This window comes from Dipteris shenzhenensis, chromosome 32 (genome assembly GCF_047967505.1).
Source record: "Dipteris shenzhenensis isolate YYH24624 ecotype China chromosome 32, Dip_SZ_1.0, whole genome shotgun sequence".
Taxonomy (NCBI): Eukaryota; Viridiplantae; Streptophyta; class Polypodiopsida; order Gleicheniales; family Dipteridaceae; genus Dipteris; species Dipteris shenzhenensis.
Window position 1 is genome coordinate 10,508,185 of NC_141627.1, and position 18,070 is coordinate 10,526,254.

The 18,070-nt window shown below is 43.5% G+C and overlaps 1 protein-coding gene across 1 annotated transcript in view; it reads right to left on the bottom strand.

Annotated features, from left to right (window-relative positions):
* SDG2 (SET domain protein 2) overlaps positions 1-18,070 on the bottom strand; it is a 69,424-nt gene that overhangs the window by 38,649 nt on the left and 12,705 nt on the right. Inside the window, exons 10-11 of the mRNA XM_087370758.1 lie at positions 573-683; positions 363-463 (exon numbers count right to left, since the gene is read on the bottom strand). Of these exons, the coding sequence (XP_087226884.1) occupies positions 363-463; positions 573-683 (212 nt within the window). The remainder of the gene's footprint in view (positions 1-362; positions 464-572; positions 684-18,070) is intronic.

Consider the following 18,070-nt stretch of genomic DNA (forward strand, 5'->3'; position numbering starts at 1 on the left):
CTTCAATCTATCCTATCAGTCTTAACAATCTTTTCTCTCACCAGCACCATACATCCTGAAAGGTCTCAAGAGGACTTCAATGCAATCATATCATCTCTCTCTCTCTCTCTCTCTCTCTCTCTCTCTCTCTCTCTGAAAAAAAAATCATGCTTTCGTGTTCAATTGTGACAAAAACTAGCATCACCAAAAAACACGTGCAAGAATTGGGAGCGCACTAATAGCACCAAGCACTTAGGCTCATGTAAAACCTGACACCACACCATATCCCTGACAGTAACTCCGGATGGCAGCTGCAAATCCTTACTTTTGAAGGGACTGATGAAAGTAAACGAAATCACTTTGTTGAAACAACTGATGTATACCTTGCCTCACAATTTGGTCTGCAAGAGTGACATATCCTGCTTGCATAGTTGGCTTTATGCATTGCATCAACTACAACCAAATCATAGCCTAGTGCATCCCCCTGCACAGTTTAACTAGTAAGAAAGCTGGACATTGCTTATTTGCATAATGTATCATAATATATCAAATCCTAGGATACTACTGTAACAGACAAATGAGAAAACAGAGACCTTTGGTCTCTCCAAAAATATATTGTAAAATTCTGGGGCAGGATCCTTATCCTTCTTTTGAAACGACCTTATCGCATCCTGCTTTTCAAACCATCTCCAAGCAGGATATACCTGTTGAAACAATGAAAAAATATTTCAAACTCAGCTTGTGTGTGCATCCTGTGCATCCATCTCTCTCTCTCTCTCTCTCTCTCTCTCTCTCTCTCTCTCTAGGAGCACCAGCTTGAGAATGATTGCAGGCACACCGACACTAGGAACTGGAAAATTCAAAATATATTGTTTGATGCATATGTAGTGCAGACAGTATTATATGGAGTGGAAGTATGGGGAGGCAGCATTTCAGCCTCTACATGGAATGATATTGAGAAAATGCAAAAAGCTTTCCTAAGGAGACACCTTGGTGTCAAACCCACTACTCCATACTCAATCCTTCTGTTGGAAATGGGAAAGAGACCTATTGAATTCATGCATTTATCAGAGTTATGCAATACCTAATAGAGGTGCAGCAAATGCAACCTGATAGGCTGCCTCATAAAGCATGGAATGCCAGCACAAAGCTTCAAAAGAACTACAAAAGTAAGGTCATCTGCACAGGATGGGCAACCGACATAAGAAAATGGTTCAGCACATGGAAAGTGGAAGCATATTTGATCATGCCACCTGAAAAAGTCAACATGCAAGAGTTTCAACTATCTTTACTAAGCACTTTGCGGAATCACTGGTTGACAAGTGAAAAGAGGGTAAAGCTATAATATTACCAAGACAACATAAATCCCACATATTGGTCTACATACATGTCCATAGAGACTCATGCTTAGTCTTATATTAGCACACCTATCCCCCTTCTATATCGTAGAAACATGCCAGGTTCCATACCAGATCTCATACATTTGCCATTGAGCGGGGAGCTTGGATACAGCAGCCTAGACATGCTAGAGTCTGTACCCTTTGTGACATGCAGACAGTTGAGACGGAGGCACATGTAGCTCTACAGTGCCCCCGATATGCACATATCAGAGAGGACTACCAACAGATACTAGGGGACTCCGCTCAGTTGACATCAGTTCTCTCCACTGCCTCTCCGCCAGCATTGGGATCTTTTGTCACTCGTCTTTTTACCTGTCGTTAGGAACTCATAGACTCCTGACCCCTCTCCTTGAGGAGACTCTTTTTACATTGTATCGAGACAGGTCCCATGGGTCATTTTTGGCCCCCCAAGGACGCTAATAAATTCTACTTCTACTTCTACTTCTCTCTCTCTCTCTCTCTCTCTCTCTCTCTCTCTCTCTCTCTCTCCATTTGGACTGCACCAACAGCTCCGAATGGGGGGTAAAACCCCAACGCGGCTGGCCGTCGGGATCCTTTTGCGCCAGTAATCGACATCCATGTTCGGGACACCTGCTCCTCTTATTGTCTGTCGCGCGCGGCGATCGCTACTCGCGATTTAAGTTTGAGGCATCTCTTCAACTCAGGCCGCAAATCTGAGGCCACCATCAGCTTTGAAAGGGGGGTAAAACCCCAACGCAGTTGACCGTCAAGTTTTTTTACACCCCCTCATCCCTCCTAGTACTTTCATACCTGTTGTACTTGTTTTTTATCGTGCGTGCGCTGTCAATCGCCAGTTTCTTGATGCGCCACAGGCTCAACCATGGCTTCCACCAGTCTCAACAAAAGAATCAATAGGAGTGGTCTATCAGCACATTCCACTCCCTTGGCAAAGAGCTCTGGACGCAGTATGAAAAACTCTCTATATATAACGCCAACTAGAACAAGTTCTTTGCAAATGACAGCAATTTCTGAGCCACCCACCATCATTTTAGATGGACAGGCAGCCCCATTCATTCCTGCACAAGGGAACATTCTGATAGCTCCATTCATGTCAGTTCAAGGTGACACAGCAGACACTTTCTCTAATGAAACTGGAATCTGGACATTTTTGACAGCTTTGCAAGGCACAATGGACCGCCAACAGCAGGAGATACATCAGCTTTCACTGAAATGCCAACATCTAGAATACAAAAATGCAGATTTGGAGCAAAGAGTGGCCATGCAAGAGAGCTCCATAGCCAGCTTGGAGCAAAAGACTGTTATCCAAGAGGAGAAAGTTGCTGAAATGGAACAGATCTTGGAAAAAATGAGGGCAAATATGACGCAACAGCCTCAATTAGATTGCAAGCAAGATATAGGCACCTCGGGGACATGGGCAAGTAAGGTAGTAAATGGGCATGCTCAGACAAATGCACACATAGAAAAGGGAAAAAAAATAGAAGAAGGCATAGATGCCAATGAGTACAAAGAGAGAGAAAAAAGGTCACAAAATATTGTCCTACGGGGTCTATCTGAAAAAGAAAAAGAAACACCTCTCTCACTTGCAAAGGACATAGAAGACTTTTTTGCTGAGCACTTTGCCATGCAAGAGGTTGTGGTCTTTGGGGCACACCGGGTAGGAAGAAAGAGGGATGAAAATTCAAGTCATCGGGCAATTGTTTGCACAATGCTTGACACACGTAAGAGAGAAATCATCCTGAACAGCAGCAGGATTTATTTAAAAGGAACACCTTTCTACGTGACAGAAGACCGCACCCCTATGCAACAAGAAGAAAGGAGACGTATGTATGAGACCCGAGTCAAAAAAAGAGAGCAAGGAGCTGAACAAGCTCAATAGGAACGCAAGGCCTATGGGACCCAGAAGAAGCTGAAAGTCATGTTTTGGAATTGTAGAGGCTTTCCTTGGCATAAAGGAGCTGGCCTGAATGAAGTGTTACATGATGCAGACATTATCTTTCTTGTAGAGACTTGGGAAAGGGATATACGCAGGATTCCTAAAATGGATGGCTATTTGGTGCACTCCGTCTGGCAAAAGCAATCAGGCCTACGAGGGCAGGGAGGGGTAGCATGCATATACAAAGACCATATACACGACAAGATCTCTATGGTCAAAGATGACATCCATAAGCGCTACATATGGGTTATGGTAAAAGGAAGCCCTTTGCCATTGTATATTGCAGGATGCTACATTCCTCATAGAGAATCCCCCTTCTACCAGAGGCATGAGCTTGACCCATCCCAGCCATTTGGGGACCTATGCTTAGATATTGCTATGCTCAGCAAACAAGGAAATGTTATGCTTATTGGGGACCTAAATGCACGCATAGAAGACTCACAATTTCAATATCACACACAGCAAGAATACATAAAGGAGCATGAGATAGACATTGACCCCAGCTGGTGTAGATGCTCGAAGGATAAAGTGGTGAATGCACATGGTACAGCATTGGAGCATTTGATGAATGGTATGCACATGTTGGTGGTAAATGGCACAGCCCTTTTCCCAAAATCTAATTCCCCTACTTGTTTCCCTGCCAGTGGGGGGGCTAGTGTAATTGACTATGCATTGATTCATCTGGAAGCTTGCAATCTTATACACAATTTCTCACTTGGCCCGAAATCTCTTGATTCGGATCACATATCACTCTATGTAGAGCTTAATATATTGCTGGCCAAGGCGATTTTGGAGGAGCATAAAGCAGCTGAGTGTGGCTATCAGGTGAACGAGGCAAAAAAGGTGGAATATGCTGAAAGTTTAGAAGCATGTCTGCTGAGAAAACAGAAATTTGGCTGGGCACAATTGAAGAATGCCATTCTCACCACAGCTAAGACAGTTTTAGGGTGCACAAAGAACAGTAAAGAGCGTAAGAAAGGGCTGCCATGTAATGACTGGTTTGATGCTGAATGCAAGGCAGTTAGGAGTGCACTAAAGGGGATTCCAATGGGAGATGAAAGAAGAGCAGCCGAGAAGCAGTTCCATGCTCTCACACGTAAAAAGAGGCGTGTTTATATTGAGAAAAAGGAATCGTCATATGCAATTGATTTTGTCAAGAACCCTAGAAGAGCATGGAAAGGAGTTAAACAAAGGCCAAATGACATCATGTGAGATTTTACAGAAATAGAGATGCTTGAGTATGTTCAACAACTCTACATGCATCCCAAGGCTCGGCCCATGGCGAGCATGTCTCTCAGTGGTAATACTCAAGGTATTTTCTCATTGGAAGATGTGCAAGATGGCCTATAACCGACTCGCTACTGAAAGACAGCTATTACCACTCATAAAAGACAGTAATTGTGCTTTCATAAGCTCTCCCTCACTCCCTCTCTCTGAAGATGCACTAGGGCCCAGGACAAAACGTCGGGCTGGACCCCCCCGAAGGTTTTTATTCATGAGAGAAAATCTGTTACAGAAGTTCAGCGTAGAGCTGTCTGGTAACCTCTACATTTCAAAACGTGAAAAATCCACTTTATTACAAGAGCTTCAAGCTCAATTCAAATTGGCAACATGCCACTTGTCTAAAATCTAAACTAAGTCCTATTACATGCCACTAAGGGCCATTCTGGAGTCTTCAAAGCTCTCGGTCACACGAACCGCCTCCTAGATGCTTGTCAGGCTCCCGTTACGCTTAGGAAAAATAATTATTCCTAGTACCTGCAACAATTAATTAAAGCGCACCACCATGGCATCCATTAATTGTTAGCGCTTTGCATGCAAATAATACACTCTGGACTAATTCTAGTCACAGTGGGCGTCCCCACTGAACACATGTGCACATCTAAACAAATATATATAAAAAATATATTTATTCTCTCGTTGACCGGAGTCGACACTCTTGATTATAATTAAAGAGCTTTGACCAAGGGTCGAGGCGCCTTAATTATAGCCAAGTCTCTCCAACCGAAGTTGGCACATCTTGGTTAACCGGGGTTAACCCTCTTGGCGCATGCCAAGTCTTGTTGACCGAAGTCAACACTCTGACCGTAGTCAGCTCTGTGGTTCTCTGGTTAACCGCAGTTAACCCTCTTGGTAATAAACCAAGTCTCCTTGACCGAAGTCAGGTTTACTTGACTAGAGTCAAGTATCTTTGACCGTAGTCAATCCTTTGACCATTAAAATAACTCTTTGACCATAATTAACACATATAAAACTCTTTAATTATGATCAAATAAATGGTCAACTGTACTTTGACTTAGGATATTTACATTGTGGTGACATCCCTTCGGCTTCTATTCAGTTGACCTCAACTGAAAAGCTTCCTTGTAAACATCCAAAAGCTGTGGATGATCGGATAACATGTCTTTGTCCATCCACTTGGCATCTAATGCCGTATAATTCTTGAATTTTACAAGATACCTGTAAAACTGCTTACCCTGAGGGCCTTTACATACAGTATGGTACACAATTTGCTCTGGCTGAAGAACTTACTCCAGCTCATCCACTTCTGGTGGATCCTCTGATACTGGTTCTGTAGGCTCTGGTCCCTGAAATTTCTTTAGAAGACTCACATGGAATGCATTGTGAATCCTCCAATGCTCTGGCAATGCTAATCTGTATGCAACCTCATTTATTCTTTCTGTAACCCTGAAAGGGCCATAGTATCTGGGAGATAACTTTGCATACACTTTCTGTTTGCCTTTAAACTTGTGGAGCCTCGCTTTTTCAAACCTCAAAAGTACCCAATCCCCTTCCTTGAGATCTAACTGTCTCCTATGCTTATCTGCAGCTCTTTTATGTTTCTCTTGAGACCTTTCAATTGCTGTCCGGACTTGGCTGTAAGCTGTCTGGAGGTCTCTCACAAACTGATCAGCTGCAAATATTTCATCTTTGGTCCTCAATATAGGTGGTAAAATCACCTTCCCATATATGACCTCAAAAGGGGCTTTCCCTGTAGAGCTATGTACTGTATTATTGTAAGCAAACTCTACTAACGGTAGATACTTTTCCCAGTCTGAACTTTGGTCACCCACATAGCATTTCGGCATATCCAAAATTGTAGAATTTGCTACTTCACTTTGACCATCTGTCTGGGGATGGAAAGAAGAAGAAAAATTCAGATTCGTCCCCATGTTATCAAATAAAGCTCTCCAGAATAGACTGGTCATTCTGGGATCTCGATCACTAACAATGGACTTAGGCATACCATGATGTTTAAAAATTTGTGCCATGAAAAGCTTAGCCATATGATCTGCCTTTATGGTTTTGCGAACCGGAATGAAATGAGCTTGCTTGCTGAATCTATCAATGATAGTCCAAATCCCATCATTCCCTAACTTTGATCTCGGCAAATCAAAAATAAAGTCCATTGTAATACTTTCCCATGATGGTGCCTGAGGCACGGGAATGACACGCAAGGCATTCAGTAACAAACTGATGTATATCTTTCCGCATCCCTGGCCAAAAGAAATACCGCTCTAGAGCTAGAGTTGTTGCTGTAATTCCTCTGTGTCCATCATAGGGAGGTGCATGGCATTCCTCCAAAATCTTTTTCCTTATCTCCTGGGTGATGCATAGGCAATCATCTTTCATTAGATACCCATCTTTCAGGGAATAGTGACTGGTGGATTGCCCCTCTTGCATTTGCTGTAAAATTTCACCAAAATCTGAATCACGAGAATATTGCTCCCTCATGCCTTCCAGGTCCTGATGATAAGCAATAGTCACATTATTGACCTGGGGTCTTCGGGACAAGGCATCTGCTACTCTGTTCCGAATTCCTGTGGTATGGACAATCTGAAAATGATACATTGACAGCATGTTTGCCCATTTCATATGCTTCTCGGAAAGCTTGGTCTGAGTCAAAAAGTATCTCAGACTTTGGTGATCTGTCTTGACAGTAAAATCTGCACCCAAAAGATAGTGCTTCCATGTATGGATGGCATGAATTACAGCCAATAACTCTTTCTCATAGATTCCTAGATATCTTTCTGCATCCCGAAGTCTCCTGCTTTCATAGGCCACTGCATGACCATTCTGATGCAATGCAGCCCCAGCACATTCTCCACAAGCATCGCAATCAACATCAAAAGATTGATAAAGATCAGGGACTACAAGAATAGGTTCTGTAGTCAACTTCTCCTTGAGTGTATTGAATGCTTTCTTCTGTGATATTCCCCATGTGAAGGCTGCATTTTTCTTAGTAAGGTCATGTAATGGAGCTGCGATATCAGCAAAATGTCTGATAAACCTTCTGTAGTAAGAACACAGGCCTAGAAAACTTCGAACTTCATGCACAGTTTTCAGCTCTGGCCATTCCTGAATGGCACGGATCTTCGCTGGATCCATTTGTATCCCATTCTTGGATATTATATGCCCCAGATAGTGGATTTCTTCCAAGAAGAATTCACTTTTCTTGCTGTTTGCATAGAGCTGATGATTTTTCAGCTCTTGAAACACTATAGCAAGATGTTCTCTGTGCTCTTCTTCTGTCTTAGAAAAAACTTAGATATCATCAAAGAAAGTACCCGTAAAATGCCTGTACTTTCGGAAGATGCGATCCATCATTCTATTGAATGTGGCTGGAGCATTTGTCAACCCAAAAGGCATCACTAAGTATTCATACAACCCGAATGTAGTGCGAAATGCTGTCTTGTGCACATCCTGAGGCTGTATCCTCACTTGGTGATAGCCACTCTTTAAGTCTATCCTGCTGAAAACTGAAGCTCCATTTAATTGATCCAGGACATCATCAATGCGCGGAATAGGGAATCTATTCTTGATGGTCATTTTGTTCAGTGCACGATAATCGACGCACATACGGAATGAACCATCTTTCTTCTGTACTAACAGTACAGGGGAACAAAAAGGAGACGAGCTGGGCTGAATCAACCCTTTGGACAGCAAATCCTGTACCTGAGCCATAATCTCCTCTCTCTGAGTCGCACTGACTCTATAAGGTGGTCTGTTTGGTGGCTCACTACCAGGCATTAACTCTATCTGATGATCTTCTGGTCTCTCTGGGGGTAACTCCCTTGGCAAAGTATCAGAAAAGCAATCTTTAAAGTTTATAAGAAACTGAAACTTATCTTTGTCTGCATCATTCATTTCAACATGCATTTCATTCTCTTTTTCTTGTTGGAATTATATCTATAATTCAGCAGTGACCAATGTAATATAATAAGTTAGTTAGGGGCACTTTTCCCTCTTTTAGAGGTTTTTCCCCCTAACTGCAGTTAGTTCACTAACTATGGTTAGTGACTACTAAGGTTTTGTCACTATGACAAAACCTTATCTACACTACTTTGTGTTGCACTCATAATACACTCTATTGAGCAACTACTGCTTCTCAGCTTACGACTCTCTCACACTCTCTTGCTCTCACACTCTCTATTCCTTCATTTGGTATCAGAGCAAGTCCAAGAGCCTGGTGCTCCTTGCTCCCTCTAGTTTCAGAGCCTTACCTCGAACTCCAGCCCGCTCCAATTCGTCCGTACAGTCCGTACGACTGTACGGAAGCCTTACGAAGGCATCGCCATTTGATGCCGCCGTACATCGCCATTTGCTGCCGCCGTACATCCTCGTACCATCTCCTTCATTCGGAAGTTTCGTCATCTGCGTTGTACTTCACCGTACCTGCGCGCCGTACACCGTACAGCGCCGTACACCGTGGACATATACCGTACGCCGTCGTACCTACCTGTTCACCGTACCTGCGCGCCGTACATCTCCATCTCCTTCATCCGTACCTGTCAACGACGTACCAGCCGTACGGTGCCGTACAAACTGTACGGCATCTCCGTACAGTATTCAGTACAGTAAATCTGTACTGAATCTGCTTCAGTACAGCAGCAGGTATCTCCTTGGTTTTGGACAAGAGATTTTTGGCAGGTGATTTTTTGGCAGGCTCAGTTTGCAGACAGCCATTGTTTGGCTAGGTATTCTGCAATACATTTGGGGCCTTGTTACAGATTGCAGACATTGCAATCATTGGGCAAATTTGAAGCTATCACAAGAGCAAAATTGCAGATTCTTCTGAAATTTGGGGCTTTTGTATTAAAATTGCAGATTTGGGGCTTTTGGCATTTTTACCCCTTTCTGGCTGCAATTTCTAGCCACAAATTGGGGCTTTTGTGTTTGGAGAGCATTTTTTGGAGAATTCAGTATATACTGCCTTTATTGGAGTGTTTGGAACACTTTTGGCAGATTTTGGAGAGTGTTCTATGCTTGGACAGATTTCTGACAGCTCAAGTGCAGAAATCTAAGTTGCTTATACAGCCCGTGCTCGGGTGTGGTTTTTGGGAGTTGTGCATTTTATTCCCAGTAAGGGAATTCAGCTTTGTATCTGCTTCAATTCCTTTTTCAGATATGGCCCATCAAAATCAGAATGATTTTCAGTTCGGTGGTCTTTCTCAGGAAGACAAATTGGATGGTACCAACTACTCCCTCTGGAGTTTCATGGTACGTAATATTCTGATTTCTCGCAATTTATGGGATTATGTCAATGGGGATGAAATCCGACCAGCAGATATTGCACCTGCTACCCCTCCTCACCAAGGAGGTGGAAGAGGTCGTGCACAAGGTGCAGCTGCAGGACAAGTTGTTGGTGCAGCTACAGTTAATACTCCTGAACAAAAGAGATGGGATTCACGAGATGCCTTAGCTTTGTCTTGCATCTCTCTTTCAGTGAAAAGATCAATCATTCCGCATATCCGGTCGTGTAAGACCTCCAGGGCAGCGTGGGATATTTTGGAAAGCATGTATGCAGCACGGAATGATGCCAGGGTATCTTTTTTAAAAAGAGAGTTGACCAATACACATATGGAGGAGGGTGACTCCATGTCAGCCCACCTCACTAAGCTACAGGATCTCAGAGAGCAGTTGTTAAATATAGATGAAATTATTCCTGATTCAGAGATGATTACAACCACTCTGAATTCTCTTCCTGAGTCTTATCTCAGCTTTCATACTTCGCTGAATTTATCATTGAGGGGGGGTGCAAATCCTCTCTCTTTTCATGAGCTGATAGGACTTCTGCTTCAGGAAGAGCAGACCAGGAAAAATTTGGCTTCACGTGCAGGTGAACAAGCCATGCTCTCAAAATTCAAATCAAAAACAAAGGGACAGGCAAAAACAGCACCAAATCAGCCTTCCAGTGGGCCAGGACAGCCTTCACAAAAGGCTAAAAGTGATGCAAGCAAGCCCAAAAAGAAGGGTTTCTGTCACTACTGCAAAAAGCCAGGTCATCACATAGCAGAATGCAGGAAAAGGATTGCAAAGGAAAAGAAAAACAGCTCAGGAATGGCTGTTTCAGATTCAGCCCCTTGTGCATCTGACAGTGGGGATGCTGCAGCCAACTTTGTTGGTCAAGATTATGCCTTTTTATCTTGCATTTCTGATTCTAGGTTGGCTGTTCCAGATGCTCGGGATAGTACAGCTTCATGCAGTGATGACACTTATGCATTTTTGACTTGCAGTTTTGACTCTCCTTCAGATGCATCTGCTTTCAGTGTTGATGAAACACTGAACATATGGTATTTTGACAGCGGTGCATCCAAGCACATCACTTCGAGGAAGTCTCTTTTTACTTCCTTGCATCCACCTCCTGTTGGTAAGAAAGTCACTTGTGCCAATAACTCCTCATATTCAGTACGTGGCACAGGAGAAATTGAGCTCACTGCAATTGATGGCTCAATTTTCAGACTTTCTGATGTTTTATATGTGCCTGGCATAACCAAAAATCTTCTTTCAGTGTCCACTCTTAACAGAGATGGATTTCAGGTCATCTTTGAGGATGACAAATGTGCTGTCCGGGACAGGGAAGCTAACTATGCCTTAATGTTATCTGGTACTCTGCTGCGTGGGCTTTTTCAGCTTGATATTTTTTAGAAAAGAGCAGCTCATGCTTTGGCAATTTCTTCCCCTACAGTTGCCATGCAAAATGCAGAATTATGGCATGCCAGATATGGCCACATGCATTACAACAGCTTGATGACACTTCAGAAATTTTCAATGGTTGATGCATTGCCACCTCTTGCAATACCTCCTCCACATGCCTGTGAAGGGTGCATTTTAGGTAAAATGCATAGATTTCCCTTCAAGAAGGATGGTTCAGTTAAAGCTGTTCGCAAATTGCAGCTTATACACAGTGATGTCTGTGGTCCCATGAGGACTCCTTCATTGGGTGGTCATCTCTACTTTGTCACATTTATTGATGACTACTCCAATTTTACTTGGGTTTATGGGCTGAAAAAGAAATCTGAAGTGTTCACAGTGTTTAAACACTTTTCAGCCATGGTTGAAAATGAAACTGGGCTCAAGATACAGACATTACGCACGGATAGAGGTGGGGAATACCTATCTGCAGAATTTGATGCTTTTCTCAAACAAAAGGGTATTATGCATCAGCTCACAGTCAGGCTGACCCCTCAGCAAAATGGCAAAGCTGAGCGGAAAAATAGAACCCTCATGGAGATGGACAGATGTATGCTGAAAAGCAAACACATGCCTCATAAATTCTGGTTAGAGGGTTTGATGTGTGCCAATTACATTTTGAACAGGGCTCCCACTAAGGCTTTAAAAACAAAAACTCCTTTTGAGGTGTGGAATGACAGGAAGCCTTCAGTGGATCACTTCCGAGTCTTTGGATGCCTTGCCTATGCACATGTGCCAGTTGAATTTAGGCACAAATTGTCGGATAAAGCCATCAAATGCATATTTGTTGGATACAGTGCAGAAAGCAAGGGGTATCGTCTCTACAATCCTGCTACACGCAAAATCATTGTAAGTAGAGATGTAATATTTTCTGAAAATTCAGCTTACACTCAGGCTGATTTTCAAATGCCTTCACCTTCAGAAGATGTATTTCAAGGGTTGCTACCGATTGCTTTGGGTTCCCCTGCTGATTTTTCTGATCCAAATCAGAATTTACAGCAACCTTCACATGCTTCAGTTCCGCCACGGGATGTCATGCCTCCTCCACAGGAAGTGGAACAAGTGGTACAACAAGAAATTGCAGACATACATGCAGCAAAAACAGTCCCAAACTGGCTGTTACAGACTCTCCGGGAGAGTAAACTTGATGCTCCATTACCTGGCAGGACTCGCAGTGCAGCAAGGCACATGGAAGGTGCTAATTCAGTGGAATCAGCATATGCAGGTACTCTCCTTGATGAAGAGGAGCCTGCCACATTTGAAGAGGCACAAGGTAATGTGCATTGGATGAATGCCATGCACGATGAGTTGCAGTCCATTGTCAAAAATCAGACTTGGGATGTTGTGGACTTGCCACCGGGTAAACATGCTATTGGCACACGATGGGTATTTAAAGTCAAACGGAAGCCAGATGGCTCCATTGACAGATATAAAGCCAGGCTGGTTGCTAAAGGCTATGCTCAGAAAAAGGGCATAGATTATGAAGAGACTTTTGCTCCTACATCCCGGATGACCACCATCTGATCAGTAATTGCAATGGCTGCACATTTTGAGTGGAATGTTCATCAGTTGGACATCAAAACAGCCTTCTTAAATGGGGACTTGCTGGAAGAGGTGTATGTCAAACCACCTCCGGGTTTTGAAATTACAGCAAATGCACTTCAAGTCTGCAAGCTTAATAAAGCTTTATATGGGCTGAAACAGGCCCCTCGTGCATGGTATGCCAAGATACATGCCTTTTTGACCAGCAAGGGGCTGCACAATAGTCCTACTGAGAGCACCCTCTACATCAAGATGGATGGGGGGGAAATATTAGTCATCCTTCTTTATGTTGATGACTTACTGCTCACAGGGTCTAATGACGACAAAATTGCAGATTTCAAAACTGATTTGCAGACCCACTTTGATATGTCAGATTTGGGGCTGCTTCATTTTTATTTGGGGATCCAATTCTCTCATGAGAGACGTGGCACTGTTATGTCTCAGTCCAAGTATGTTCAGAAACTTTTGGACAGATTTAACATGCAAGAGTGTAAGCCCATATCTACTCCTATGGAACCGGGGCTGAAACTCACCATGCATGATGCAGGAGAATCAGTTGATGCCACACTTTACAGTCAAGCTGTTGGATGCCTCATATATCTCTGCAATACTAGGCCTGATATTCAGTTTGCAGTATCTCAGGTGAGCAGGTATATGCACAGCCCTAAAACTATGCATTGGCAGGCAGTTAAGCGCATCTTCCGTTATTTGCAAGGCACCAAGTCTTTTGGCTTACTATTTCCCAGGGGGGGTGACTTGCAGATGCATGCCTACAGTGATTCAGATTGGGCTGGTGATTATGACACTAGGCAGTCCACTAGTGGCAATTGTTTCTTTTTGGGAAAATCTTGCATTTCATGGCTAAGCAAGAAACAATCTACAGTGGCTACCTCATCATGTGAAGCTGAGTACAGGGCAGCTTTCACAGCAACAGTGGAATGTGTCTGGCTGAGACGTTTATTTGCTGATCTTTATCTGTCTTTGGAGGGTCCTTCTCCAATTCTCACTGATAGTCAGAGTGCCATTGCAGTGGCAAAGAATCCAGTGTTTCATGCTCGCACGAAGCACATTGAGGTTCACTATCATTACGTCAGAGAGAAGTTACATGCAGGAGAGATCAGTATGATCTTTGTGTCCACACATGACAACGTTGCAGATATCTTCACCAAAGCACTACCACGTGAGAAGTTCGAGGCATTTCGCAGTGCTCTGAACTTATATCCGTTTGGTGATTGATCAGCCTTGTACATGACATTGGCACTGCAGGGGGGTGTTGGAATTATATCTATAATTCAGCAGTGACCAATGTAATATAATAAGTTAGTTAGGGGCACTTTTCCCTCTTTTAGAGGTTTTTCCCCCTAACTGCAGTTAGTTCACTAACTATGGTTAGTGACTACTAAGGTTTTGTCACTATGACAAAACCTTATCTACACTACTTTGTGTTGCACTCATAATACACTCTATTGAGCAACTACTGCTTCTCAGCTTACGACTCTCTCACACTCTCTTGCTCTCACACTCTCTATTCCTTCATTAAGTTACATGCAGGAGAGATCAGTATGATCTTTGTGTCCACACATGACAACGTTGCAGATATCTTCACCAAAGCACTACCACGTGAGAAGTTCGAGGCATTTCGCAGTGCTCTGAACTTATATCCGTTTGGTGATTGATCAGCCTTGTACATGACATTGGCACTGCAGGGGGGTGTTGGAATTATATCTATAATTCAGCAGTGACCAATGTAATATAATAAGTTAGTTAGGGGCACTTTTCCCTCTTTTAGAGGTTTTTCCCCCTAACTGCAGTTAGTTCACTAACTATGGTTAGTGACTACTAAGGTTTTGTCACTATGACAAAACCTTATCTACACTACTTTGTGTTGCACTCATAATACACTCTATTGAGCAACTACTGCTTCTCAGCTTACGACTCTCTCACACTCTCTTGCTCTCACACTCTCTATTCCTTCATTTCTTTTACAAAAACCATGTACGCAGAAATTGCAGACTTTATTGCTTTACCACATGAAACATCAGATACAATGGGGATAGTGTCCCCTTTATTCCTAGCAATTAAACGCTGATTTTTCCCTCTATGCACAAACTCCAGCACTCTTTCAGGAAGAGTCAACTTCACTGCCTTGCGATGAAACCAAGGCCCCAAAACTACATCATAATGTTTCAGTGGAGAAATGAAGAAGTCTTCCTGATCCACATAACTCTGAACATGAAGACGGAGCTTCCCTATCAAGGGAGTAACTGGCACAAGATTCCCACAGAATATCTGATCAGCATCCAAAGCCCTGCCTAACTCCTCCGTCTTTATTCCCAGCCTCAGGGCTAGATCCTCTGATATGAAATTATCAGTAGCCCCTGGATCAAATAAAATTAGCGCTTGCTGGTCTCTAACTTTGCCCCATGATAGCAGTAATTCTCGTTCTTCTGGGTTCAAAGCATGACCCAGTATGTCAGGAATTCCCCCCGCCATTGGCTTTTGCGGTCCTCGTGGCTTCTCTGCCTCTTTTCCCTTCGAAGTTGAAGGCTTTTCTGGGCACTGGGCAGCCACATGCCCCTCTTTGCCGCACCTGAAGCATTTCCCATCTCTACGGAATTCTGCTATCTGTTCAGGGGTGAATAGAGATTTGCCCTTATAAGTTCTTGAAAACTGAGTACCCCTCGGCTTCTGAGGCTGAAACCCTTTCTTTTCAACCTTGGGGTACTCTTTCTTTTCTGATTTTGAAAAATCAGTTTTCTTTTTATCAGCACGTCCTGCATGCAAGGATGGCACTGTAGATGGATCTTGTAGCGGCACAAGACTCGCTATTGAAGCTGAATGCATAAGGTCTTGAATATTCTTTGCCCCCAAAGCATTCACTACTGCCTGAATTCTTGGAGTGAGACCTACTCTGTACTTTCTCATTTGGGTGCCTTTGGAGATCTTTTTGAAAGGTGCAACCTGCAAATAAGCATCCCAAAACTTTTGGTTGTACACATCCACTGTATCTCCTGCATCCATATGCAAGCTGTCCCAATCTTGAAGAACATGGTCTCTAAACTGTTTAGGCATAAACTGCTGCTAGAAGGCTTTCTTGAAGTCCTTCCACTTCCTTGGGACTGACCCATCTGTGGTCTGTGCACTCCACCATGCACTAGCTGTTGCTGTCAAGTGCAAACTGACCATTCTTAACTTGGAGGATTCTGAAAATTTTTCTGTACCGAATGCAGCATCAAACTATCTGATGAACTGCAATGCTTTGTCTGTATGACCATACTGTCCATTGTAGGTCATAAACTTGACAGATTTTCCTCCCTCTTTAAATTCCTTGGTCTCTTTGGACGTCTTTCTCTTCCTAGACTTCTTGTGTTTTCTTCTTTTCCTGGATGGTTTATCTGATAAGGAAGAAGAAGACACAGAAGTCGAACTCGAGGTAGAAGGTGATGGACTAGGAGATCGGTGATGATGCCTCGATCTCTTTTTACTATGGGACCGTCTCCTATGAGATCTCTCTTTCTCAGACTGTACACGAGAGTGTGCCTCTGGCATTGGCACGTCATATACTGGATTAGGCCTAGCTTCTGCTTGAAACAAATGCTGAGCCCTTGGATCCCTTTTGAGATTTTCCATCTCTTGTATACGAGTGCGTACCATCTGTTCAAATTCTTGTTGAGTTTGCGGCACACTTTTCTGTCTTGGATGTACATCCCTATCTTGTGAATCCCACTGGATAGGTGATTGATCCATATTCTGACATCTGCAAATTTCTCACACCGTGTAGGTAACTGATGCACAACTAACTTTGCCTTTCCAACAGAAAAATACCTCAACAAGAGGTGTTTTGCATTCACAATCTATGCCAGTACTGGCTGTCAATTCAAGGCATATACCCACACAGTTGCCAAAGCAACAACAACTATATTGCCCTTTTCTGGCTGCTACAGATGGCTTCAAAAAGGCATCTGTTTTTCCCTCTTTTCACTGCTCAAAGGCATGCATACTCTTTTTCTGCAAATCTCTGATTTCTCTGCTTTTCTGCTGCTTTTCTGACAGTTTCTCTGTTTTCTCTGTTTTCTCTGTTTTTCTGCTGCTTTTCTGACAGTAAAAGTCTGACAAGTAGGTGAAAATTGCTAGCAGAAACAATCTCTGCAACTGTTCTCTTTTTTTTTTTTTTTTGAAAAGAACAGTAACCAGATGGAGTAACTGGCTAGTTACTCTAACCAGACTGACTGGTTCTGGTCTGGTTAGCTTGCAACTGGACTAACTGGACTGGTCACAGTCTGGTTACAGTGACCAGACTGGTCTGGTTGGGTCAAGTTAACTAGACCTCTGACCAGAGTTAATTTAACCACTGGTTTGCCACATCAGCCTACCACGTGTCTTGCCACGTCATCTGCTGCGCTGTCTGCCAAGTGCCGGTGCCACGTCATCTGCTGAGCTGTCTGCCACATGTCAGTGCCACGTCATCAAGCCCATTGCTCATCTGCCACGTCAGCTGGTGCCTTGCCTGCCACGTCACCTGGGCTGCCACGCTGGCTGCCACATCAGCCAAAGCCTAAGGTTCAAACCTTGGCTGGCTCATGGACATCGCACGTCACGCCGGCGCCCTTTTTCTTCAGCAACGCCTCTGCAAAGTGCCCCGCCCGTGCCTCGGTGACCGTAGCTCGGAGCTGGTCTATTCTCACGTCGCCAATTTTGGTGCACAAGCTATTTCCACATCAATTGCTCGCAATCGCGGGAAAACAGGAAGCGCCCCTTTCCAATGCACCAGTCCTTAGCATAAGTCGTAACTCCTATGCTCACAGCGTCAAGTGACGCGTCGTCTAGAAATCTCTATCAGAGGCGTCACATAAGCATTTTCTTCGTCGTTAGCACAGCCTTCGTGCAAGCTTTTGGAACGGCAATTCATTGCTGGAGGCATCAATCTCGTTCAGTTAGCTTCGCACATCGTCAATTATCAGAAGGATCACAGACTCAGCCAAAGCATTTTTTCGCGACTTCCTTCCATTTGTGTCTGGACGTATTGCCCCCAAGGCATCAATGCTCTTGTTGACAATTTTAGCATTGCGACAAATTTCGCCGCTTTTTCCCTTTGACTCACACGCAGCTTTAAAGATTTCTCTTCTTCCAAAAAGGGCTTTTCTCCAGGTGCTTCCAAGACCGTCATGATTTTAAAAAATCAGGAGGCTGAGCTCTGATACCAATATAACCGACTCGCTACTGAAAGACAGCCATTACCACTCATAAAAGACAATAATTG